The sequence below is a fragment of the Myotis daubentonii genome, chromosome 1 (genome assembly GCF_963259705.1).
Source record: "Myotis daubentonii chromosome 1, mMyoDau2.1, whole genome shotgun sequence".
Taxonomy (NCBI): Eukaryota; Metazoa; Chordata; class Mammalia; order Chiroptera; family Vespertilionidae; genus Myotis; species Myotis daubentonii.
In genome coordinates, this window is record NC_081840.1 from 46,563,753 (window position 1) to 46,589,653 (window position 25,901).

The following is a 25,901-nucleotide window of genomic DNA, read 5'->3' on the forward strand; positions in this document are numbered from 1 at the left end:
TGAAACAGGGAAATTATTAAACTCTGAACAAAATTTTCTTGGGACTTAAACAATTCACTGGTTGTCTGGTGAGCCTAAAGACTAAATTACAGCTAGATAAGATAAATGGGATAGTTTATTGTGGGATAATTCTGCAGGATAATCCTGACTTTCTTCTCAGTAGAGATGAGAAAAAACTTGGCATCGCCTTTGACAAAAGGTTTAGTTTGTTTCTAACTGCTAATTCCTCAACATCAGGGGTTGGCTGCCTCCTAGATCTGTTAGCTGCTGGAAGGCAGGGGCCCTGTCCAAGCCTTGACGCCTACAGACCAAGTCTGGCAAATTAAATACCCAATAAATGTTTGCGATTTGATTGGAGGGATGGATGGATAAAACTCTAACATCAACCTTGTTACTCGCAACCATCAAGGCCACGAACGCCAGAGGGCTTAGGACATCCTTTCTAGGATGGTGATCTCCAAGGTCACTATTGGATGCACTAGACACAGGGAAAGCTCTCCTTAGTTGTCTTTGAAGGCAACTGGCAAAAATATTCAGTCTGTAGTGGGGAGTTGTGCTGGCCTAAATCCTGTAAGATGAGAAAACTAGCCACATCTAACCATCCTTCACTGGGCTCCCAGGCCATCCTGTTTCGCAGCCAGGGAAACTCACTTCCGGCCTAAGGAAGTAAAATCTCTCTTGGAGAAATAACAGTAGGAGTCTCCGTGCACACGCTTCTCCAGGACTAGATATCAAGATCTCCTTTCCCCGCCAGAACCGGTTTGGCTCAGTGGATAGAGCGTCGGCCTGCGGACTCAAGGGTCCCGGGTTGGATTCTGGTCAAGGGCATGTACCTTGGTTGCGGGCACATCCCCAGTGGGGGACGTGCAGGAGGCAGCTGATTGATGTTTCGCTCTCATCGATGTTTTTGGCTCTCTATCACTCTCCTTTCCTCTCTGTAAAAAATCAATAAAATATATTTTTAAAAAAAATCTCCTTTCCCCTACCTCTTCAGGATTCATCTTTAGTCATCCTTAGTCTATAGAGGGCGCTGAGTGAGGAAATCAGTAGTGGATAATTGACCGTTACATGCCGACGCCCTTCCCCATCGAAGACTACATGTCCCAGAACACAGCTGTCTTCCGAAGGAAACGACCCATACGTCCCAGCATGCAATGCGCCTCACGTGCGGCGAGGAATTTTTTTTCTTTCCTCTCCAGTCTCGCGGAAACCGAGCAAAGCATGATGGGGTTTGTGGTCCTTGGGGTTTGCGCCTTTTCCCTTGGTCCCCCGCGCTACTCTCTCCGGACCCGCCCATTCCCTGCTCCCCTGGACACTTAGGTTGGTCTCGGCCCGTTTGGAAACCAGGAAGTTGATAAATCGCGAGGCCCGCCGCGGAAAGACGGCGGCTCGGGTGGGACAGTCGCCAGGGATGGCGGAGCGTGATGATGAAGCGGGTGTCGGGGCTGCTCTCCTGGACGCTGAGCAGGGTCCTGTGGCTCTCGGGCCTCTTTGAGCGGGGAGCTGACCGGCAGCCCCGGATCATGGAAGAGAAAGCGCTAGAGGTTTATGGTAATTAATTTTATCTAGGGCAGTATTCGGCGTTCTACGTGGAGGCTGTGGGTAAACGAGGGCCTCACTTGAGGGCTGGGAGGGGCGACTCGGGCTTTTGCCGGATCCGCTGGGGAGCGTGGGAAGCGTTTTCTTGGGGGTTTTAAGTCACGCGGCATTATGGGTCTTTCTAGGACCTGGGCTCTTCCTAGACTTGGGCAAGCCAAGTCTGGAAGTCTTCAACGCTTCATTTCCCTTGTCTGCCCCACGCCCTAGTGGCAGAGCTGGCGCCGACGGTGCTTGTTTAGGAAACAAGCTGGCCTGGGTGCGCTCCTTGAGCCTCTTCCTATCCCTGATACGCGCTCCTGCTACCATTGAGGGCGCTGGTGTGTGACTGCCAAGTTGGGGACTGGCCCAAGGTCACAGCCACTTCTCTGTACTGCAAAGGCAATAGGCAGAGGTCCCCAAGAGAAGACGACGAGATAGGTTCCTCGTAGCCAGTCTTCGAACTTAACACAGCCAAACCTGGAATGCAAAAAAAAACCCAACCCCCCCCCCACACACACACACACGCTTCTCTTTTTTACCCCTGGGGCCATCTTCATTGTACAGGTGAGGAAACAAAAGTTTAGAGTGGCTACACAACTACCTGGTGGTCACACTGCTAGTAAGGGAAAAGGGTAGAACTCAAGTCTTCTGATCCCAAATTTAGTGCACTTTCTACCACTTCACAAGGGCCTTATGACTATTCTTTTAGTATTGTTTTTGAAAACTAGGAAGTGTGGATCTAATTAACGTTGAGAGATTTCTGCTGACTGAGGGCAAAGAAAGAACCATAAGAATAAAAATATAATATAGTAAGGATTATAGGCTAGGAGACGGAAGCTTGTGATGGAGCTGGTCTAGTTTACCATTGTCTTGCCAGAGGCAGGACCTAATCAACCTTCCTAGATGATTGACAGGAGTGGAATGACCTCCAGGAAACTGATGGATGCTTTTTTGTCCTGTCAGGTCTCTATCTACAGTTGCTAGTGACACAAGTTTGGAAGAGAGAGAGATGATTTTTGTCTTCAAACTTACATTGAAGGGGACAAATATATATATATATATATATATATATATATATATATATATGTGTGTGTGTGTGTGTATATATATATATATGTGTGTGTGTGTGTGTATATATATATATATATATATATATATATATATATATATATATATATATTGCAGTAGAAGGCCATAGACCTGAGAGATACAGAAATTCAAAGGAAAGAGAGATACCATTTCTGATTGGGAGATACCATTTCTGATTTGGGATCTGGAAAGACTTTAAGGAGAAAGAATCACTTGAGTTGGGCCTTGAAGAATTAGTAGGATCTGGACATATAAAGGGTAGAGGGCATACTAAACAAACTAGAGCAAAAGGATGGGGGTGAGAAAATGGCATGTTTGGGGAATGGCAGATAGGTGGATAGGATAGTTTGTGGTTGAAAGTGGTAGGTAGGGTCAAAAATTGTTTTAGATAACAGGTTGGAATTGGATACTGAAGGTTTACATATAAATGATTTTTTTTGGTATATCAATTTCTTTAATGACAAAGTCTATATCATAAATGAAGATTTTATATCAGTCCAGAACCATAGAAGAATTTTATTCAGGGGGGTAATGTGAGGAGAGCAACATTGCTTTCTTTCTTTTCTTTTTTTTTTTTTTATATATTTTATTGATTTTTTACAGAGAGGGAGAGGGATAGAGAGCTAGAAACATCGATTCAGCGCCTCTTGCACGCCCCCTACTGGGGATGTGCCCTCAACCCAGGTACATGCCCTTGACCGGAATCGAACCTGGGACCCTTCAGTCTGCAGGCCGATGCTCTATCCACTGAGCCAAACCAGCTAGGGCAACATTGCTTTCTTTCTAAAAGAAATAAGTCCAAATCTCTCAAATTACTAGAAAACTGGAGATGTTTAATAAAGGGGGAGATTTAATTTCAGGACTAAGTAGCATATAAAGACTATACTGCAGCCTGTATAAACAAGCCTTACAGGAAAAAGGCCTAGGATGAGGGGCAGCAAAATCCCTTTCAAAAAACCCTGTTTCCCTGACCTCCGTGATGACACAGCCTTGTGAAGGAGAAGCTGTGTCCTCTTTCCTGCCTCTATTTTCAAATTCTGTTTCTAATCAGGTGATAAGCCCAGGAGTTGCTATGGAGGACGTAAATATGATTGATTTGTTTTTCCCAGCTGTATTTCTGATGGCTGGAGTGCTATACTAGTAAATAATAGAACAAAATCTCAGTCTTGAGAACATCAAGCCCATCCTCAACTCTCTCTGCTTCTGTCCTTTCTACTTCACCATTTCTCTTTATAATTCTTTTTTTTTTCTGTGTCTTTCTGTACAGCCTCAGAGTTAGAAGGAAATCTATCCTCTCCCAAGGCCAACCCAAGTTCCCACATCCTTGGTCTCACTCCCTTCTGCTTATTTTACCAGTCTCTCCACATCCCCTCAAATTTTCAGTCTCTCTTCCTCTTTTTTTAAAAAAAATATATTTTATTAATTTTTCACAGAGAGGAAGGGAGAGGGATAGAGAGTTAGAAACATTGATGAGAGATGAGAGAGAAACATCCATCAGCTGCCTCCTGCACACTCCCCACTGGGGATGTGCCTGCCACCAAGGTACATGCCCTTGACCGGAATCGAACTTGGGACCCTTGAGTCCGCAGGCCGACGCTCTATCCACTGAGCCAAACCGGTTAGGGCTCTCTTCCTCTTTTGATCCTTCTCTTTGGACTCTAAAACATACTCAAGTTTCCCTTATCCTTGTCATTGTTCTAGTTTTTTCTAAACCCAATGTCCCTCTTCTGCCCTTCCTTTCCCTGCCAATGTTGTAGAACTACATTTTCAGTTCCCACCCACTTCCCCTTTTGCAAGCTGGCTTCTGCCTTCATCTTTACTGAAACTGCTTTCTTAAGGTTGATCTCCTAGGTGACAAACAAAGACCTGTTTTAGCTCTTTGTCAACCTGAATTTTTCTGCAGCATTTGATGTTGTTAACCACCCCTGTCTTCACTTCTCTGCTTCTTGTTTTTCTTCCTCCTGATGCTAAATTAGGTGTTTTCACAGATCTATCCTTGGGTCTCTTACGGTAGTGATTTTCAACCTGGGCTACATATAATAACCTGAAGAATTTCTTAAAATCTCAATGCCTAGGCCAGTGATGGCAAACCTTTTGAGCTCGGCATGTAAGCATTTTGAAAAACCCTAACTTAACTCTGGTGTCGTGTCACATATAGAAATTTTTTGATATTTGCAACCATAGTAAAACAAAGACTTATATTTTTGATACTTATTTTATATATTTAAATGCCATTTAACAAAAATCAACCAAAAAAATGAGTTCGCGTGTCACCTCTGACACGCATGTCATAGGTTCGCCATCACTGGCCTAGGCCATACTACACAGACTATCTGGTGGTAGGGCTCAGATATTAATTTTTTGTTTTTAATCTTTATTGTTGAGAGTATTACAAATATTCCCCTTTCTCCCCTCCATAGCCCCCCTCCACCCAGTTCCCACCCCACCCCAGGCCTTCACCACCCTATTGTCTGTGTCCATAGGAAATACATATATGCGTATAGGATCTTTAGTTAATCTCTTCCCACCCCTACCCCCCTTCCCTCTGAGATTTGTCAGTCTGTTCCGTGTTTCCATGCCTCTGGTTTTATGTTATCAGTGTAATTTGTTCATTAGATTTCTTGTTTATTTATTTTGATTTTTAGATTCAATTGTTGATATATGTATTTATTGCCATTTTATTGTTCATATTTTATTTTTCTTTCTATTAAAGAATATCCTTCAACATTTCATGTAATACTGGTTTAGTGGTGATGAACTCCTTTAGCTTTTTCTTTCTTTTTTTTTAAATATATATTTTATTGATTTTTTTTTACAGAGAGGAAGGGAGAGGAATAGAGAGTTAGAAACATCGATGAGAGAGAAACATCGATCAGCTGCCTCCTGCACACCCCCTACTGGGGATGTGCACGCAACCAAGGTACATGCTCTTGACTGGAATTGAATCTGGGACCCTTCAGTCTGCAGGCTGACGCTCTATCCACTGAGCCAAACCAGTTAGGTCCTTTAGCTTTTTCTTGTCTGTGAAGCTCTTTATTTGACCTTCAATTCTAAATGATAGCTTTGCTGAGTAGAGTAATCTTAGTTGCAGGTCCTTGCTTTGAATATTTCTTGCCACTCCTTCTGGCCTGCAAAGTTTCTGTTGAGAAATCAGCTGACAGTCATATGGATGCTCCCTTGTAGATAGGCAACTGCTTTTTTCTTGCTGCTTTTATGATTCTCTCTTTGTCTTTAACCCTTGGCATTTTAATTATGATGTGTCTTGGTGTCGGCCTCTTTGGGTTCCTCTTGTTTGGGACTCTCTGTGCTTCCTGGACTTGTAAGTCTATTTTACTGGGTAGGGAAGTTTTCCGTCATTATTTCTTCAAATATATATTTTCTTTTTAAAAAATATTTTTATTTCAGAGAGGAGGAAGGAAGAGGGAGAGAGGGATAGAAATATCCTATATAATAAATGGCTAATATGCAAATTGTCCCCTTGGGAGTTCAACACCGCTATGACGTGCACTGTCCACCAGGAGGTGGCGCAGAACAAAGGAAGGCTCTAGCTGGCAGCTGACAGCTGGGGGAAGGAAGGCCCCGGTCAGCAGCCGGCAGCTGGGGGAAGGAAGGCCCCAGCCAGCAGCCGGCAGCTGAGGGAAGCAAGGCCCTGATAGGCCCTGATTGCCGACCAGGCCTAGGGACCCTACCCATGCACAATTTCATGAACCAGGCCTCTAGTCAATAATGGAAGAGAGCCCTAACCAGTTTGGCTCAGTGGATAGAGCGTCAGCCTGCAGACTCAAGGGTCCCGGGTTCGAGTCCGGTCAAGGGCATGTACCTTAGTTGCGGGCACATCCCCAGTGGGGAGTGTGCAGGAGGCAGCTGATCTATGTTTCTCTCTCATCGATGTTTCTAACTCTCTATCCCTCTCCCTTCCTGTCTGTAAAAAAATCAATAAAATACATTAAAAAAAAATAATGGAAGAGAATCATTGATTGGCTGCCTCCTGCACGCCCCATACTGGGGATCGAGCCCCCAACCTGGGCTTGTGCCCTGACGCAGAATCAAACTGTGACCTCCTGGTTCAGAGGTCCATGCTCAACCACTGAGCCATGCTGGCTGGGCTTCAAATAGGTTTTCAGTATCTTGCTCTCTCTCTTCTCCTTCTGGTACCCCCGTAATGCAAATGTTGATATGCTTGAGTTATCCCAGAGGCTCCTTATGCTATCTTCATATTTTTCTTCTTTGTGCTCTGCTGATTTGGGTGTTTTTTGCTTCCTCATATTCCAAATCATGGATTTGATTCTCAGAATCCTCTCCTCTACTATTGAATCCCTGTAAATCATTCTTTATTTCAGTTAGTGTATGCCTAATTTCTGACTGGTCTTTTTTCATGTCTTTAAAATTCTCACTAAGATCCTTGAAAGTCTCACTAAGTCCCTTGAAGCTCTCATTAAGTCCCTTGAAGCTCTCATTAAGATTCTTGAGTAACCTTATAACCATTGTGTGCACTCTGTATCCAGTAGTTTGCTTGCTTCCATTTCTTTCATTTGTTACATGTTTCTTTGTGTCCACATTTTGGCTGCTTTCCTGTGTTTGTTTTTATGTATTAGGTAGAGCTGCTATGTCTCTTGTGATTGGTCTTGTGTAGTAGGTGTCCTGTAGGGATCATTGGCTCAGCCTCCCCAGTCACCTGAGCTGGACACTCTAGGTGCACCCCTGTGTGGGCTGTGTGCATAGTCTTGTAGTTGAGCCTTGATTGCCATTGGCGTCACTGGGAGGAATTGCCCTCCAGGCCAATTGGCTGTGAGGACCTGCTGTGATTACAGCAGAAAAACTGCTGTGCGGGAGACACCCCTATGGAGCAGGACTTGCTTCAGTGGGGCTTTGGTGCCTACTGAGTCTGCCCCTCGAGTGTGTCGCTTGTGATTGTGTAGAATTGTAATCTGTTATGGTCTGAAGTTGTCCACCGGGTGCACTGGCTCTGGGGTCTCCCAGGAGGTGCAAAGTTATCCATGCCACCTGGCAGGAGCCACATAGTGGCCAGCATATGGCTGCCACATGTTTAAGGCTCAGAAATGCCCAAGCTGAGGCCAAACTGTCTTGGGCCTCTTATTGATAGGTATGGAGCACACTGATGTCAGCTGCTGCATGTTTGAGAGATTTAGCAAAGTCTGAAGACTAAGCCAGGATAGGCCATTCATATGGAAAATTTACTACAAGCAGCTTGGGTGGGGCTGCAAATTGAATGGGGTGGAGTCTCAGGGAATCAACAAGGTGAAGTAAACAGTGTGAGCCAGGCTGATGGAAACTCAGATAGGGCTGCCACTCAGCTCTACTATGGGGAAGGTCCCAGTACAATGACCCCTGTGAGCACCCCTGTTTGGGAGAAAGCTGCTCCTGAGTTCCTGTCCTGATGTCAGACAATCCAGTTCCTCCCTGGAGCTCAGAGGAAGCAGGACCATATAAGTTTGTGTGCTAGACCTTTAAGAGGAACTGTGTGGGACTCCAGCAGCCTGTGGGTTGTCACTCAGCCACAATCCTTGCTGGTTTTTACAGCCCGAAGTTACGGGGACTTCTCTTTCCACCTCTGGAACCCTGGGCAGGAGGTCTGGTGTGGGGCTGGGACCCCTTGCTTCTCACGTGAGGCAGCGGAGATATCCCTCCCCATTAAAAAAAAGCCACATGTAGGTGTCAGACCAGCCCGTTCCCTGCTTCTGCCTCTCCTACCAGTCTTTATGTGCTTTCTTCTTTACTTCTCTAGTTGTAGGACTTCCATTCAGCCAGCTTTCAGGCGGTTCTGAATGATGGTTGTTCCTGTATTTTAGTTGTAATTTTTATGTGGTTGTGGGAGGCGGTAAGTCCACAGTTACCTATGCTACCATCTTGGTTCTCCTCTTGTTCTTCCATCAGTTTTTATTTTTTTTAAAGGATTCCTGGTGGTACCATTGTTCAGCTAAGGTTGAAAATACTGTTCTACTCATTCTTTCTTGTGAATTTCATAGGCTCAACAACCACTCTAGCCTGATGCTCTCTCTTAAACCTTATGTCAAGCATGTGTTTACTGGAATGTACCACTGGTTTGCTTCTGAAGCAAAAGCATATATAAAATTAAAACTATTCAGCCCTGACCAGTTTGGCTCAGTGGATAGAGCGTCGGGCTGCGGACTCAAGGGTCCCAGGTTTGATTCCGGTCAAGGGCATGTACCTTCATGGTGGGCACATCCCCGGTGGGGAGTGTGCAGGAGGCAGCTGGTCGATGTCTCTCTCTCATCGATGTTTCTAACTCTCTATCTCTCTCCCTTCATCTCTGTAAAAAATTCAATAAAATATATATTAAAAAAAAAACTATTCGCCCCAAATTTATTTCTGTGTTCGCTGTAGTTTTATTCTATCAGTGTTCTCCCAGACACTTACACTTAAAATATGAGTCATCGCCCTGGAGGGGTGACTCAGTTGATTGGGGCATCCTCCCATGTATCAAAAAGGTTGCAGGTTTGATTCCCCATCAGGGCACATACATAGGTTTTGAGTTCAATCCACATAAGAGAGGCAACCAATTGATCTCTCTCTCTCTCTCTCTCTCTCTCTCTCTCTCTCTCTCTCTCTCTTTCTCTCTCTCTCATTAATAAACATATCCTTGGGTGAGGATTTAAAAGAAAAATCGGAGTCATGTTCCTTTTCTCCCTTTCCTTCCCTTCTACATTTAACCAGTTGTCAAATTCTGTTGATTCTGCCACAGAAATTCTTCCTCTGTCTGTCACCATTGTTATATGCCTGTTTTAGGCCCAACTTTTTCAGCTGGTATCCCTGACTCTGCTCTTTAGTTCTGTGCCTGTCAGCTAGTGGATGAGTTACCAATTGACAGTGTAATGCTGTCCATGTCACTCCCTCGTTCAAAACCTCCTGAAGTCATCCTATTGTCTATAGTGACCCCAAAAGATCCTTCATGGTTTGGCTCAAACTCTCATAGCTCTTCATTTACTGGTATGCTGAGTTCCAGGCAAACTAAATTTCTGGTTCTTTACTTTCTTTCACCTTAAATATTGAATATTGAAATGTTACCTATTTTTATTTTTATTTTAAAATTATTTTTTGTCAGATACAAGCAAAAGTTTATTTAGAAAGTCACAGAGGTAGAAGAAGTGAGCTGTGGAAGAAGTGTGTCAGCTGAGCTGTGTGGGCTCCAGGAACAAGTTACAGAGGCAAAAGAAGGGCCCTTAGAGCTTAGGAGAAAGGGGTAAGGAAAATGTGCCTGGGGGAAGGAAGGGGCTAGGAAAAGGCTTGACATGCTCCATAGAGAGAGCCGCTGAAATATTACCCGTTTTAAAGTCCTAATTCAGATTCCACTTCCATAAGTCCTGATGTTACATTCTCCTAAGCTAAAGTTATTTCTTCCTCTTGAGTTTCTATAACGCTTTCCCCATTCTTGTATTCTCACTTCAATGTTGAATCCAAGACACTGAAATGATCTAATAACCAGGAAAACAGTTTCCTCAAAAGGAAAGTGGTAGTAGAAATTTCTGTCAGAAATATGGGGACTTGCTCTAGTATTTGCTTGCCTTAAATATAAAGAAGAGTGTGCTTTTTGATTACGACTGGCAAAATCATCCATATTTAGAATATTCATGTTTTTACATAATACCTTATCTGTGATGATTCTTTAGATTTGATTCGAACTATTCGGGACCCAGAGAAGCCCAATACTTTGGAAGAACTGGAAGTGGTAACGGAAAGTTGTGTGGAGGTTCAGGAGATAAATGAAGAGGACTATTTGGTTATTATCAGGTTCACGCCAACAGTACCTCATTGCTCTTTGGCAACTCTTATTGGTAAGCTTTTATATATGTACATATATATACATATATACTAGAGGCCCGGTGCACGAAAATTCATGCACTTGGGGGAGGGGGATCCCTCAGCCCGGCCTGTGCCCTCTCACAGTCTGGGACCCCTTGGGGGATGTCCAACTGAAGGTTTAGGCCTGCTCCCTGGGGGATTGGGCCTAAGCTGGCCTTCAGACATGCTCTGGCAGCCCGGGAGCCCTTAGGGGATGTCTGACTAATGGTTTAGGCCCGCTCCCCATTGAGGGAGCGGGCCTAAGGCATTAGTCAGACATCCTTAGCACTGTTGCAGAGTCAGGAGAGGCTCCTGCCACCGCCGTTGCGCTGGCCATCCATGAGCTGGCTTCTGGCTGAGCGGTGCTCCCCCTGTAGAAGCGCACTGACCATCAGGGGCCAGCTCCTGCGTTGAGCGTTTGCCCCCTGGTGGTCAGTGCGCGTCATAGCGACCAGTCGTTCCTGGTTGTTCCGTGGTTAGGGTCAATTTGCATATTACCCTTTCATTTTATAGGATTTTTAAATTCTGAATTATTCTAGCTGATATTGACCCAAAGCAGCAATTAGCATGATGTGTAGTAACTTTATGGTATACAGAGTATCGAACCTGCAACCTAGCTATGTGCCCTGACTGGGAGTCGAAACCACAACCTTTTTGGTGTATAGGTTGTTGATCCAACCAACTGAGCCACTTGGCCAGGGCTTCATTCCTTATTTTCAGGTGGGGGAGAAGTGGAACATTGGCACTGAGGGTCTGTTCCAAGCCCAGTTTTAATTTACAAATTAAAATTTTTAATTTACTGAAAAAATTATAGAACCATGTCTTGGCATTGGGATGATAAACTGAACTTCAGAGGAACTTGTTATAGGGAAACAACTTTGTACCTTGTAGGCGTAGACTAGGATTCCAACTTTGAGAGGTTTCTTGTGCTCCTTTTTAAGTGCCTCTTGTTTTTAAATTTGGCCTGTTGTGGGCATTCAGTAGAGTTTAAGGAGTGAATTGACTTTTGTTTGAAGGCAGATTGATAATAGAAAGGTCCTGGGCTTTGCAGTGGTCTTGGGTTCCAATCCCAACTCTGCCACTTGATTAGTTCATTGACCTTGGGCAAGTTACATTGTGATCTTGGTTTCATAATTTGTAGAGTGGAATTGATAATATTTAGCTTACTGGATTATCATAAGGAATATGTAAGACTATATCTATATTAAAGTTGCTAGCATGGTGTAAGGATCAGTGGAGACCTACAATGGATTGAGCCAAAGCTGTTTTCAGCTACTGTATTATATGGAGATGCCTAAGCACAGGTGTATGCTTTTTCAAGAATTAGTAAGAAGAGATAATTGGGGCTTTTTTTTCCCCTTCCACAGGACTGTGCTTAAGAGTAAAACTTCAGCGGTGTTTACCATTTAAACATAAGGTAAGGAAGATTTTTGTTGTTGTTTTATAAGTTTTATTGAGATTTAATTCAAATTATATAATTCATTTGTGTAAAGTGTACAGTTTAATAGTTTTTAGTATATTCACTGAATTGTGCAAAATCACTATTAATTTTGGAACATTATCATCATCCCAGTGAGAAACCCTGTACTGATAGCAGTCATTCTCCAATTCTCCCAAACTCTCCCCATCCCTAAGCAACCACTGATCTACTTTTTATCTCTAGATTTGCCTATTCTGGATGCTTCATTTAAATGGAATTATATAATTTGTGGTCTTTAAAGACTGGCTTCTTTCTCATGAAATAATATTTTCAAGGCCCTCGCCAGGTAGCTCAGTTTGGGTAGAGCATCATCCCGATACACCAAGTTTGTGAGTTCAATTTCAGTCAGGGCACATACAAGAATTATCCAATGAATGCATAAATAAGTGGAACAACAAATCAATGTTTCTCTCTTTCTCTCCAAAATCAATAAAGAAAATGAAAACAAATATTTTCAGAATTTATCTATGTTGTAATATGTATCAGTATTTCATTTCTTTTTATAGCCTTAAACTATTCCATTATGTGGATATACCACATGCTATTTATTTGTTTATCAGTTGGTAGACATTTGGGCAGTTTCCACTTTTCATCTATTATGAATAATGCTGCTATGAACATTTGTGTACAACTTTATGTGTGGTCATATGTTCCCATTTGTTTTCCACCTAAGGAGTAAAATTAGTGGATCATATGGTAACTCTATAGTTAACCTTTGAGGAACTGCCAGACTGTTTTCCACAGCTGTTCTACCATTTCACATTTCCAAAAGCAGTGTATGAGAGTTCTGATTTTTCCACATCCTCACCAATACTTGTCTTTTTCATTATAGCTATCTTACTGGGTTGAAGTGATAGCTCATTGAGGTTTTGATATGCATTTCCCTGGTAGCTAATAATGTTGAATATTTTTTCATGTGCCAAAAATTTTAAACCAAGTAAAAGTCGCATAAAAAGGGCCACAAGAAACCTCTCAAGAGCTCCTATACACGGAGCCACATTCCTTGGCCCTCCACCCCCTCCCTCAGGGCCCCCTTGTCCCCCTGGGTGGGGGAAATCCATCCCAAATCACTGGATCCCAGGGGAGGTTTCCTCATACCCTCAGGGCCCGAGGGAGGTTTCCTCGCACCCTCAGGGAGATGAGCTTTCAACAGTTCCCTCTTCCCCTGTCCCCTCCCCTGCTCCCACCCCCTTCTCCGAGTGCAGGCCCCTTTAAGGCGACAGCGCCTTCTCTGGCGCCTTCTCTGGTGCCTTCTCCAGGTCAGACTACCAGCAGCGACCACGAGAGCATGGCGGACACCGAGAGCATGGCAGACGCGGACCTGTTCATGGAATGTGAGGAGGAGGAGCTGGAGCCATGGCAGAAAATCAGTGATGTCATTGAGGATTCTGAAGTTGAAGATGATAATTCAGTGGATAAAACGACTACAGTTTCTGTGAGCCAGGAGCCAGTCTCAGCTCCAGTGCCCATCGCTCTCTATGCTTCTGTTGTTAAGCACAGTGGGGCACAGAACAAAGACGGTACAAAGAGGACTCTTGTCAGACTAATTGTCGAGGACAATCCCCAAATAAAGCGTCGTCGTCGATATAATATGCCTGACGACCAAGAATTGCCACCATATGTTTCTCCATCCGAAAGAAGGCGACGTCGTCTACAGAATATGTCTGAAGAAGAACGATTGGCACAACGTAACTCTGAAGCCGAGAGAAGCCGGCGTCGTCGACAGAATATGTCTGAAGAACAACGATTGGCACAACGTACCTCTGCAGCCGAAAGAAAGCGACGTCGTCTACAGAATATGTCTGAAGAAGAACGATTGGCACAACGTACCTCCGAAGCCGAAAGAAGCCGGCGTCGTCGACAGATGATGTCTGAAGAGCAACGGTTGGCACAACGTAACTCTGCAGCCGAAAGAAAGCGACGACGTCTACAGAATATGTCTGAAGAACAACGATTGGCACAACGTACCTCTGAAGCTGAAAGAAGCCGGCGTCGTCGACAGAAAATGTATGAAGAACAGTCATCGACAAGCACTACCAGTACTGATAGGAACTGCCTTCATAGCGAAAATGAGGTAAATGAGGATGCAGTTAGCGAACACAGTTGTGGTGGAATGTAACACGTGGTGTTACATGTCAATTTTGCCTATCCCTAAATTTCTCCGACGAAATGGAGTTATATGTTGCTTTCTCTCGAGTTCGAAGAGCGTGTGATGTTAAAGTTGTAAATACTTCATCGCAAGGGAAATTAGTCAAGCACTCTGAAAGTGTTTTTACTCTTAATGTGGTATACAGGGAGATATTAGAATAAGTTTAATCAATTTATCAGTCACTTTTTATTGATGTTTTTTTATATCATGTTTTTGTTGTTTTTTTATCTTTTTGTTGTTTTCATGTCTTTGTTGTTGTATCATGTTATTGTTTATTTGTTAATGAATGTATATATTATTTTCATATACATTTTACTAATTTTCTTTCATCTCTGACACTTCTGTTATAGAGAAAGGATGAATAGTGATATTAAAATATTTCTTCTAATTAATTTCCTTTCAATGTACATGAATCTGTGCACCAGGCCACTAGTATTGAGATATTTATAGGTGAAATGATATGATCTAGAACTTGTTTCAGAATAATATGGGCACCAGTAAGTGGGTAGAAGGTATAAATGAAACATGATTGGCTAATTATTGAAACTCAGTGATGGTACATGGGATTCATTATAGTGTTCTATTTTTATATATATTTTAACTTTCCTATAATCAAACATTTAAATTAAAAAGTATATCTTTAGTCAGTAAGTTGCCCATATAGTTATCATAGATAAAACTTGTTGGAATTTTTTATCTGTCAACCTCTGTAATCACTACTCTGCTGGCCTAGTAACTGTCAGGGTCTAGTCCACTATTGGGCTCTCAGTGTCTCAGAGACTGTGGGACAAACCACTGGTGGCCCATTAATAGCTGCCTGTATACCCAGTCTGCTGGTTTTGCTTTGTAGCTAACTGCAGTGACTCCATTTGCCAAATTGAACATACAGTTCAGAGGAGTCCATCTTATTCAGTAATTTGAGGTCAAAAAGTTGAGGCAATATTTGCTTTTATCTTTGATTTAGGTATATTGGCTCCCCCAAATTTTCTATCTGGTTTTAGAATACTTGTAAGTTAGAAAATATAGTATTGAGAATTTTTTTAGCCAAATGTAGTATATGGAGGACTTAAAAACATTTACAAAATTGCTTTTCTCACAAATGAAAAAGAATGTAAAATATTGCAATAACAATTAGCCCAATTTATTAGTATGTGTTTATTAATATTTATTCATGAATGAGTCATTACCTTATTAAGTCATCATTTTTACTTAATGCTATTGACCAGGTCTTTTCTTTGTCAGTCTTGATGACATGAAGAGAAAGAAGGCCTATGAATCTCTGTGTTTCCATACCTAAGACCAAGGTTGTTTAGAGAGTCCTTTGCATTTCTGAGATTTGACTCACTAGGAAGAGATGCCATTCTTTTTTCTTTTTTTAATATATTTTTATTGATTTCATAGAGGAGGTGGGGGGGGGGAGAGGGAGAGAGGCATCAGTGATGAGAGAGAATCATTGTTTGCCCCCTGCACGCCCCACATTGAGGATTGAGCTTGCAACCAGGCATGTGCCCTGATTGGGGAATTGAACCATGACCTCTTGGTTCATAGGTTGATGCTCAACCCCTGAGCCACGCTGGCCGGATGAGATACCATTCCTTAAAGTCTCTGTACTTGCTGAGTTAATTCTTATTGATGAATATTCCTCTTATAAAAAAAAATAGGTGGTGGGGGTGGGCTAGAAGGGGTCAATGGGGGCAAAGGGGGGATATATGTAATACTTTCAACAATAATTCTTTTTTAAGTAAGGTGGGTTAGCAGCAAATTACATTCTGACAAAATAGGTGTTACCTAGTTAAAATGTAATGTTCTTGTTTTTTGTTTTAAGAAAAACATGTTATTTTATTTGTAAGAAAAAGAACTTATGTTATTTTGTTTTGCTGGGGAAAAAAAGAAACCTCTCAAGTTTAGAATCTTTTATTCTTGCATCTATTTGGCTGCCCTGGGGTATAGTTCGTATGCAAATAGCAGGGTTGCTCAGTGGGTAGCATCAGTCTGCAGATTGAAGGGTCCCAGGTTTGATTCTGGTTAAGGGGACATGCCCGAGTTGCTGGCTCTATCCCCAGTAAGAGGCGTGCAGGAGACAGCCGATCAATGATTCTCTCTTATTGATGTTTCCATCTCTCTCTCCCTCTCCCTTCCTCTCTGAAAGAAAGAAAGAAAGAAAGGAAGGAAGAAAGAGGAAGGAAGGAAATGCTGACTCTTCTTTATTTACCGTTTTTCAGAATAATGAATCATGCTTAATTTTAAATCAAAGTAACGAGTATGGAGTGGTTTTATATCTGTTACTTTGTGTCTAGAATAAGAGTTAGTATTATGCAAGCCAACCCAGGACCAGTGCTCAGGAGGCCAGGGCCAGCTGGAGGTATGAGGGGCCCCTGGGGCTGCTGCCTTCCACCCCATGGGCTCTGCAGGCCCTGTAGTGCAGGACCGGTGGCCTGGCATGTCACCAGGGAGCTGGATGTCCATGGCTGGCTTGTAGGTGGAACCCCTTGCGGGTTCCCCATTTGGCATAGCTACTCCACTTCGACCTGGCATGCCACCTACCATGATGGACCCATTCCGAAAATGCCTGCTTGTGCCCCGGGCCCAGCCCCCAATGCCTGCTAGCACTGCAGGTTAAAGAGGAGGAAGATGGCAGATAAGGTTCTACCTCAGCGAATTTGGGAGTTTGTCCCAGAGTCTCAGGTATACATGGATTTCTTGACTTTTGAGTGGAAGCTGGACCAGACCATTGCTTGCAAGCAGATGGAGATCCAGGAGGCCATCAAAAAGCCTCTGCCGTGAAAACGAAAGCTGCGGATCTGTATTTCCAATATGTTCAGTCCTAGCAAGGCAGAAGGTGACAGTGTAGGAACTGTAGGGAACCCCAGCAGGGGACAAGGTGGGAACTCTGAGCGGAGGGAAAACTCCTGGATGATCCTAGCAAACAGAAGAGGAAGTTCTCTTTATTCTTTAAGAGCCTCGTCATTGAGCTAGATAAGGAACTGTACTGACCTGAGGACCACCTATTGGAGAGGCATCGGATGCCCACCACCCAGCAGGCGGATGGCTTCCAGGTGAAATGGCCTGGAGATCTCAATGTCAAGTGTATCCTCTTGCTCATGTGGATCATCAGCCTCCCCAGTACAGGTTGGACCTCTGCTGGCAAGGCTGCTGGGAGTGCAGTCCCTGAGGCTTTATATCAAACACCACCAGCTACAGGATGAGCATGAGCATGGGTGTATCAACTCCAGCCATTACTTCTGCCAGATCTCAGCTATGGTTGACTATTTCTCCGAGATTCCCATGAAGATGGCTGGGTTGCTGCAGCACCCAGAACCCATTGTTATCAACCATATCCTTAGGTTGGACCCTAATGACCAGAAGAAGACAGCTTGTTATGCCATTGGAGGTGGACAACCCACTCAAGGCTCAGATGAGCAATTTTCTGGCCTCTATCACCAATCAGTAGGAGATTGCCTCCCTTGATATCAAGATCTATGAGACCATTGAGTCCATCAACCAGCTGAAGACCCAGAGGGATTTCATGCTCAGCTTTAGCGCTGACCCCCCATCCAGGAGTGGCTTCGTTCCCAGCACTGAGACCTCAAGATCATCTCTGATGTGATTGGGAATCCTGAGAGATGAGATGCTTCCGACCACCAGCCCTGGACCCAGGAAGCAGTGGGAAGGCATATCTTTGTCAAGATGCAGCGGCCAAGGCAGGAACTGGAACAGGTGCTGGGCATTCGCCTGACCTAACTGAACAGGGATCCCTCCCTTCCTTCTCAGCCTGGAAGGGACCATCATTTGAGGCTGCAGACACAGGCACAGGATAAAGAAGAGAGTGAGGGTATCTCCTATCACCATCTTCTCAGCTTTACTTTCATAAATGTAGTGGTAGAATTCCTTGTTGCTTGACCCCCAAAGCCTTATTACTTACTTGATGCTTTGGCTTTAATTGGGTTCACAACGGATGCCTCTGCCCCCTGCAGGCAGGCCCAAGTAGGACTACTGGAGACCTTGCTTTGATATTATAACTGATAGGTTTCAAAACCAAAGGCCCCTGGCTTTGCTTGTTTGCAGACTCCCCTCTGGGGCGAGTGCCCTGGCTGGCTCTGGGGAGCTGGACAAGGAAGAGGGACACAACTTACAGTCTTCCTAGCCTTTCTAAACTGAAGTTCTTTGCCATTCCTACTAGCCCAGCCTTGTTACTGGGTTGTTCTTTTCCTTTGGGTATTTACATTATTTGGGAAGCAGGTTCTCCTATGCAGGACCCACTTTTTTGTATAGGGGGTAAGTGGGGTTTTTTAAGGGAGTCCTATCTGGTGCCTCCTCCTTTATTTTCTTCAATCTATGCCAGCGGCTCTGGCCGCCATCATCTCCTGGGATGCCAGAGGGCTGCCACCGTAGCTCTTGGCTATAAAGCCTTCTAGTGGAAGGGGCACTCAAGTTCTCTGGCATGGCCTGAGGTGTGGGTGTGCTTGCTTGATGGAGGGCAGGGGAAGTGGGGAGAACTTGTTAAGGAAGGTAGGCCTAGGGTTTGGAAAGTGCCACTTTAGGCAGGTTTAGAAATTTCCAAATAAATCCTTGTTTATTGGGGTTTCCCCTCCGCACCTCCCCCCCCCCCCAAAAAAAAGACTGGACTAGATGATCTCTAAGGTCTCCTTTAGCCATGATATGCTGTAATTTTTTCACTCATGAAAAACATCTAGGTAGTAAATAAGTATATAAGAATTAGTTCAGCCCTAGCCGTTTTGGCTCATTGGTTAGAGCACGGCTCACGGACTAAAGGGTTGTGGGTTTGATTCTGGTCAAGGGCATTACCTGCGTTGCAATTTCCCTCCCCGCCCCTGGTCAGGGCATATGTGGGAGGCAACCAATAGATGTGTCTCTCTCACATTGATGTTTCTCTCTATCTCTCCCCCTCCCTTCCACTCTCTCTTAAAAATCCATGGAAAAAATATCCTTGGGTGAGGATTAATAAACAAACAACAAAGAATTAGTTCATATGCTCCATTTTTCTCTGGAAACTAAACATGTCTCTATCATATAACTTGATTTATTTCCCATAGGATTTGCAATAATTTTGTGGGTTTGACTCAAAAGCTCTGGTTCTTGGAGGATAACTTATGAGGGAGTGAGTACAGCAGAACCAGGAGGGTTAGTTTAACCTATATTGTACTCGAGAATAAGTTTGTCAAGATAAAAATGGATGAGAAAAGGAGGATACTGAGAGCTATATACTGTGATTCCATTTTTGTAAAATAAGAAATAAAAAGGAATGTCCAACCTTAGGGTGTACGTGTGTGTGAGATATGTGTTAGATTATGGGTGGTATAGAGGAAAAATATGGAAGAAACTACACTAGATTATTAATGTAGCTTTCTTGAGAGGGGTAGGGAGCAAGTTTAGATAATGATTTTGGAGTAAGCATTAGAGTGCAGGAGAGGGATTTCCATGAGTAAAACATATGAGATCTTATTTGTATAAAATTACATTCGTTGTATTTTAAAAAATGGAATGCCCCCTGCAGACCTTTCCCAGGACCAAAATTAAAAATCCTACTCATTTAAGGCCTTGTTTTAGGGAAGAATCTGAGGGATTTGTTCCCAAGTCTTTGATGGTGGAAACAGGATTTGGGCTTTCTTCCCTAGACTGTTGAGTCCATTGTACATTCCACTTCATTCATCATCTTAGAATGCCCTAAATGTTTTGCTTTTAATATTTTTTTCTTCCTAGTTGGAAATCTACATTTCTGAAGGAACCCACTCAACAGAGGAAGACAGTAAGTGAATCTTGAATCATTATTAAAAACAACTTCAAAAAGTACTTTATCTGGAATACCAGGTTATTCCACCAGCCAAGTATCTATTGGGTCTTTTGCAAAAAAGTGAAAAATCAGTTAGTAGCTTTCTTGAGGTGTGGAAACAGACATTTTTATGAACGTAATTTTTTTCAGTAGGACTCTGGGTGAATTAGAGTTAGGCCCTGTGGATATTGACTGGTTTTAGGCCAGTGGTTACACATCTGTAAAGAACATCCAGCTCTAGGAAACTTGACTTACAAGCTCTAAAGAGTACTGATTCTTTTCTTTGGTGGCAGGATCGAGAGCTGTGTACTTGAAATTGAAGGTCTAGCGAGTAAAGCTTTAGGGAATCTTGGAGTAGGTGCTATCTTTCTGGGTTAATGAATTAAAATGGGAGTGGGGCCCTGGCCAGGTGGCTTAGTTGGTAGGAGCATGCACCAAAATGTTGCTGGCTTGATTCCTGGTCAGGGCACATACCTAGGTTGCAGGTTCAATCTGCGGTCGGAGTGCATACAGGAGGCAACCAACCAATTAGTGTTTCTCTTTCACATCAATATTTCTCTCTCTCTTTCTTGCCCCTCCTCTCTCTCTAAAAAAAATCAATAAAAACATCCTCAGGTGAGGATTAGAATAATAATAATAATAAAATGAAATGGGAGTAGGGAACCTTTTTTCTATAGAGGACCTCTGGCCTACAGAGAGAAGTCTATCAGTAACTACTTAAAAATACCAGAGTTGGGGTTTGGGAAAAGCCCAAAAGACAAAAAGTTCTGTATAACCTATGTATTATATTAAAAACAGAGAACAGCTCTGGCTGATGTGGCTCAGAGGTTGCAGCATCAGCCCATATGCACAAGGATTATGGGTTCGATTCTTGGTCAAGGGCACATACCTGGGTTGCAGGTCCCAAGTAGGGGTGCATGTGGGTGGCAACCAATCCATGAGTCTCTCTCAAATCCATGTTTCTGTTTCTCTCTCTCTCCCTCTCCCCCACCCCTTGCCACTCCCTCTCTCCTTTCTACTCTGTCTAAAGAAACAAAAACAAAACAAAACAAAAAACATTAAAAAAAATCCTCCAGAGAACAGAATTTTATCTATAACCAATAGAGTGCAAATAATGAAAAATACATTTAAAATGCATATTGCCCTAACCCAGTGGTCAGCAAACTGCGGCTCGCCACCACATACGGCTCTTTGGCCCCTTGAGTGTGGCTCTTTTACAAAATACCAACTTCTGCGCATGGGCCACGAAGTTTCAATTGCACTGTACGTGTGCGCCCGCACGTGGTATTTTGTGGAAGAGCCACACTCAAGGGGCCAAAGAGCCACATGTGACTCGCGAGCCGCAGTTTGCAGACCGCTGCTCTAACCAGTTTGGCTCAGTGGATAAGAGTGTTGGCCCGTGCCAAAACCGGTTTTGCTCAGTGGATAGAGCGTCGGCCTGCGGACTGAAGGGTCCTGGGTTCGATTCTGGTCAAGGGCATGTACCTGGGTTGCAGGCACATCCCCAGTGGGAGATGTGCAGGAGGCAGCTGATCGATGTTTCTCTCTCATCGATGTTTCTAACTATCTCTCTCCCTTCCTCTCTGTAAAAAATCAATAAAATATATATTTAAAAAAAAAAAAGTGTTGGCCCGTGGACTGAAGGGTCCCGGGTTTGATTCTGGTCAAGGGCATATACCTTGCTTGCAGGCTTGATCCCCAGTAGGGGGCGTGCCAGAGGCAGCTGATTGATGTTTCTCTCTCATTGGTGTTTCTAACTCTATCCCTTTCCCTTCCTCTCTGTAAAAAATCAATAAAAATATTTTTTTTTAAAAGTAAAATACATGTTGTGCTTAGCTTTTATCACTAAGTAAATTGAGAAGTTGGAAAACAGCAGAGGAGGGGAAGAAAGGGACAGTAATAGAGTAAGAGCAACACTAAGACAGACATACATCGGAAGACAGTGACTTAAAAAACATACACAGGAAGAGATGCACACAAAAACGAACACAGAAGAGAGGTGCCGAGAGGGAAGGAAGCCCACTGCTTTCAGAGAACCAGCCCATTCAGGAAACTTTAGGTACTGTCATGAAAACTGCTAAAACCATGTCCTATTTTCACAGTTCCGGACCTGTAGATTATTTTACTCCTCATGTATTAAATTTATTCAAATCCCATAAGCTGATGGCTTCTACCTCTTAATTTAAAATATAAAAGAGTTTAGATTCCCTAAATCCACTCTTGTTATGTCTTTGAAATTCCTCTTCATTATGAGATTTTATAATAGGATAGTATTAAGTTTTTTTAGAAGTATTTATTGAGTGCTTTCTTTGTGTAGGCACAGTTTGACCTTTGAGATACATCCTTGCTCTTGTGGAGTCTACATTGTAGGAAGAAACAGAATTGCAATAGTTTATATGGGAATATATAAGTTTTCTACATGTGACATTCTAGCAGGATCCCAGAAAAGTTAGCCCACATTAAGAATATGGACATCTCACCCTGGTGTGTGGCGCAGTTGGTGAGCATCATCCCGTGCACTGAAAGGTTTCTAGTTTGATTTCTGATTAAGGCACCTGCCCAGGTTGCGGGCTTGATCCTTGGTAGAGGGTGTGGAGTAGGCACCCCATCAGTGTTCCCTCTCACATTGATGTTTCTCTCTCTTTCCCTCTCCTTTCCTCTCTCTCTAAAAATAAATACATACATACATACATGAATAAAAATCTTTACAAAGAATATGGATAGCCCTACCCCCAGTTCAGTTGGTTGGAGTGTTGTTCCTTGCACCAAATAGGTTGCGGGGTTTGATTCCCAACCAGGTCACTTACCAATGTTGTGGTTCCATCCCAGGTTGGGGCGCTGATGGAATCCATGTTTCTCATATTGATGTTTCTCTCTCTCTCAAAAATCAATAAACATATACTCGGGTGAAGATGAAAAATAATAAAGAATATAGTAAAGAATATACTTATCACTAAGTACATTGGACTATTCCATCAGGATTATTTTTAGCAAATTATAGACAACCAATGTGGACCAATAACCTTTATGATATGAAGATCCATGCAAACTAGTTTAAAAAAGGAAAGATCCAGCCCAGCTGGTGTGGCTCAGTGGTTGAGCATCCACCTATGAACCAGGAGGTCACAGTTTGATTCCCGGTCAGGGCACATGCCCAGGTTGTGAGCTTGATCCCCAGTGTGGAGTGTGCAGGAGGCAGCCAATCAATGATTCTCTCTCATTTTTGACCTTTGAGATACAGACATACTGATGTTTCTATCTCTCTAGCTCTCTCCCTTCCTCTCTGAAATCAATAAAAATATATAAAAGATCCAGCAGATTAATAGAGACATAAATAGAACATTCACATAAGAAGAGCTAATAAATACACATGGGAGAATGTTATCCCACTATTAATCAAGAAATTGCAAATTACAGTCATTGGAACTATTTTTCACCTGTTTTATATATATATATATACTAGAAGCCCGTTGCAGGAGGATTCCTGCAAGAATAGGGCTTCCTTGAGCCGATTGCGCCGCTAAGCCCCGCCGCCCAGGGCCGAACACAGGGGTCCCGGCTGGGGGTGGGGCTTAGGCAGCACACGGGGCCTGGATGGCGGCTCACGCTGGCCCACCCTGCCTGCATTATGCAAATTAGCCACCATCTTTGTTGGCAGTTAATTTGCATATCATGCTGATTAGCCCATGGGAGGCGTATCGAAGGTACAGTCAATTACCATGCTTGTCTATTATTAGATAGGATATATAATTTTGTATTATATATATAATTTTTACCTGTTTTATATATATATGTTATTTATATATATATAATTTTTTTATTCTCACCTGAGGATTTGTTTTTATAGATTTTAGAGAGAGAGGAATGGAGAGAGAGAAACATTGATGTGAGAGAAAAACATCGATCGGTTGCCTCTTGTATGTGCCCCAACCAGGAATCAAACCCACAACCTAGTTATGTGCCTTAAATGGGAATCAAACCCACAACCTTTTGGTGTACAGGACAATACTCCAACCAACTGAGCCACCTGGCCAGGGCTGGTTTTTGTTTGTTTTTTAATATACTGGGTATTTCTGGCACACTGGTAGCTCATGTATTGCTGTTGAGAATACAAATTGGTAAAAAAAAATACTGGGAAGTAATTCAGTTATATCATTCAAACCATAAAAATGCTCATGTTTTTGGATCTGATAATCCCACTTTGAAGAATCTTTCCAAAAAAAAGGCTATATGTTTAAAGGTGCTTGTTGTAGCATAGTGTTTATAATTTATTTATTTTTTAAGACTAGTGGCCTGGTGCACAGAATTCATGTGTGTGTGGGGGGGTGGGGTGGGGGGGGTGGGCGGATGTCCCTCAGCCCAGCCTGCACCCTCTCCAATCTGGGACCCCTTGGGGGATATCCAACTGCCGGTTTAGGCCCGATCCCTGTGGCCCCCAACTGCACCCCCCTGCCGGCCTGATCTCCCCCAACTGTCCCCCTTGCCAGCCTGTTTGCTTGCAACTGCCACCCCCTGCTGGCCTGATTGTCCCCAATGCCCCCCCCCCCACCTGCCCCTCCTGCCGGCCTGCTCGCTCCCAACTGTACTCCCCTGCCGGCCTGCTAAGCCCCAACTACCCCCCCCTGCCGACCTGCTCGCCCCCAACTGCCCCACTGTGCTGGCCTGCTCGCCCCCAACTGCCCCCCTCCACCAGTCTGCTCTCCCCCAACTGTCATCCTGCTTGGCCCCAGCTGCCTCCCCCTCTCCCCCCACCAGCCTGATCACCCCTAATCTGCCTCTGCCTCGGCCCTGCCACCATGGCTTTGTCCGGAAGGTCTCCCGGTCTAATTAGCATATTACCCTTTTATTAGTATAGATTCATTTTTTCTTCATAGTTAATTTAGAACACTTAACAATTTTTGTTGTATTAAATAACCCTGTAGCTTTAAAAAAAATAGACTTAAGGGGGGAAAAAAGAGCAACTTTCAAAATTGTATTTACCCTGTGCTCGCTTTGGCAGCACATGTACTAAAATTGGAGCTGTACAGAGAAGATTAGCATGGCCCCTGCGCAAGGATGACATGCAAATTCGTGAAGCATTCCATATTTTAAGAAAAAAAATTGTATTTTCCCTGAGTGTAACATCTGGCAGTATGAATATGGACAAAGACTGGAAAGAAAGAAATGAAAATAGTTGTGGTAGAATAGTAGGCTTATAAGGGATATTTTTCTCTTTAAATCTCCCTTCCAGAACTTCTGAATAATTAGCTAAAATCAGTTTTAAGTTCTCAGGGAGTTAAATTCTCTTTTAACAGCCTAAGAAAAATACTGTCTGTTGCCACATATTGACACAGTTCTGCTAACTTTTGTCTGTGTGTTTTGCAGTCAACAAGCAGATAAATGACAAAGAGCGAGTGGCAGCTGCAATGGAGAACCCCAACTTACGGGAAATCGTGGAACAGTGTGTCCTTGAACCTGACTGATAGCTGTTTTAAGAGCCACTGAACTTGTTTGATATGTCTGTTTAAACTCCTTGTAAAATGTAAAAGACTCATGTTTAATACATAGGTGATTTATACCTCAAAGCATTTTTTTAAAAGATGATTTCCAAGCAAGATATGGTAGTACCTAGTTTGTTCATTGTATAACATTCTCAGGATTTGTAACACTTAAATGATCAGACAGAAAAATATTTTCTAGTTATTATGTGTAAGATAAGTTGCTATTTTTCTGATGCCTATTCTGATACAACTGCTTTTCATGTCAAATATTTACTGTGTCCAAATGTATTCAATTTAAATCATTACTCTGTAAAATAAATAAAGCAGAGATGATTCTTTCAATGACACACCTTAGAATGTTTTTATTAACTTTTAAATTCAGTGTAAATGTCGACTGTAAGATATTTACAAAAGTTTATTTTTCTGATTATGATGTAGAGTCAGAGATCTGAAAGCCAAAATGAACCCTTAAGATCAGGCTGGGGTCCTGCCTTTCTTCAAGGAGAGTCCTGG

General features: G+C 43.1%; 1 protein-coding gene, 1 non-coding gene and 1 pseudogene across 7 annotated transcripts; all 3 read left to right on the forward strand.

The window, feature by feature from the left end:
- The first annotated feature begins 1,275 nt into the window (after positions 1–1,275).
- On the forward strand, positions 1,276–25,735 carry CIAO2A (cytosolic iron-sulfur assembly component 2A). Of its 6 annotated transcripts, none has more exons than XM_059698764.1 (7): positions 1,415–1,551; positions 9,752–9,889; positions 10,317–10,481; positions 11,856–11,905; positions 13,174–14,042; positions 19,839–19,884; positions 25,273–25,735. In XM_059698764.1, the coding sequence occupies exons 5-7, from the start codon at positions 13,257–13,259 to the stop codon at positions 25,368–25,370; spliced, it is 930 nt and encodes a 309-aa protein (XP_059554747.1). In that variant the 5' UTR covers positions 1,415–1,551; positions 9,752–9,889; positions 10,317–10,481; positions 11,856–11,905; positions 13,174–13,256; the 3' UTR covers positions 25,371–25,735. The 6 variants fall into 6 exon arrangements, 4 of the variants coding, with proteins under 4 accessions (XP_059554773.1, XP_059554747.1, XP_059554739.1 ...); XM_059698756.1 differs by having other exon boundaries at positions 13,228–14,042; XM_059698774.1 differs by lacking the exon at positions 19,839–19,884 and having other exon boundaries at positions 13,228–14,042.
- Positions 16,274–18,712, forward strand: LOC132235793 (SWI/SNF-related matrix-associated actin-dependent regulator of chromatin subfamily D member 2-like; annotated as a pseudogene).
- Positions 24,892–24,998, forward strand: LOC132223676 (U6 spliceosomal RNA). The gene has a single exon (XR_009450505.1). It is a non-coding gene; the product is annotated as a U6 spliceosomal RNA (small nuclear RNA).
- Positions 25,736–25,901: the final 166 nt, after the last annotated feature.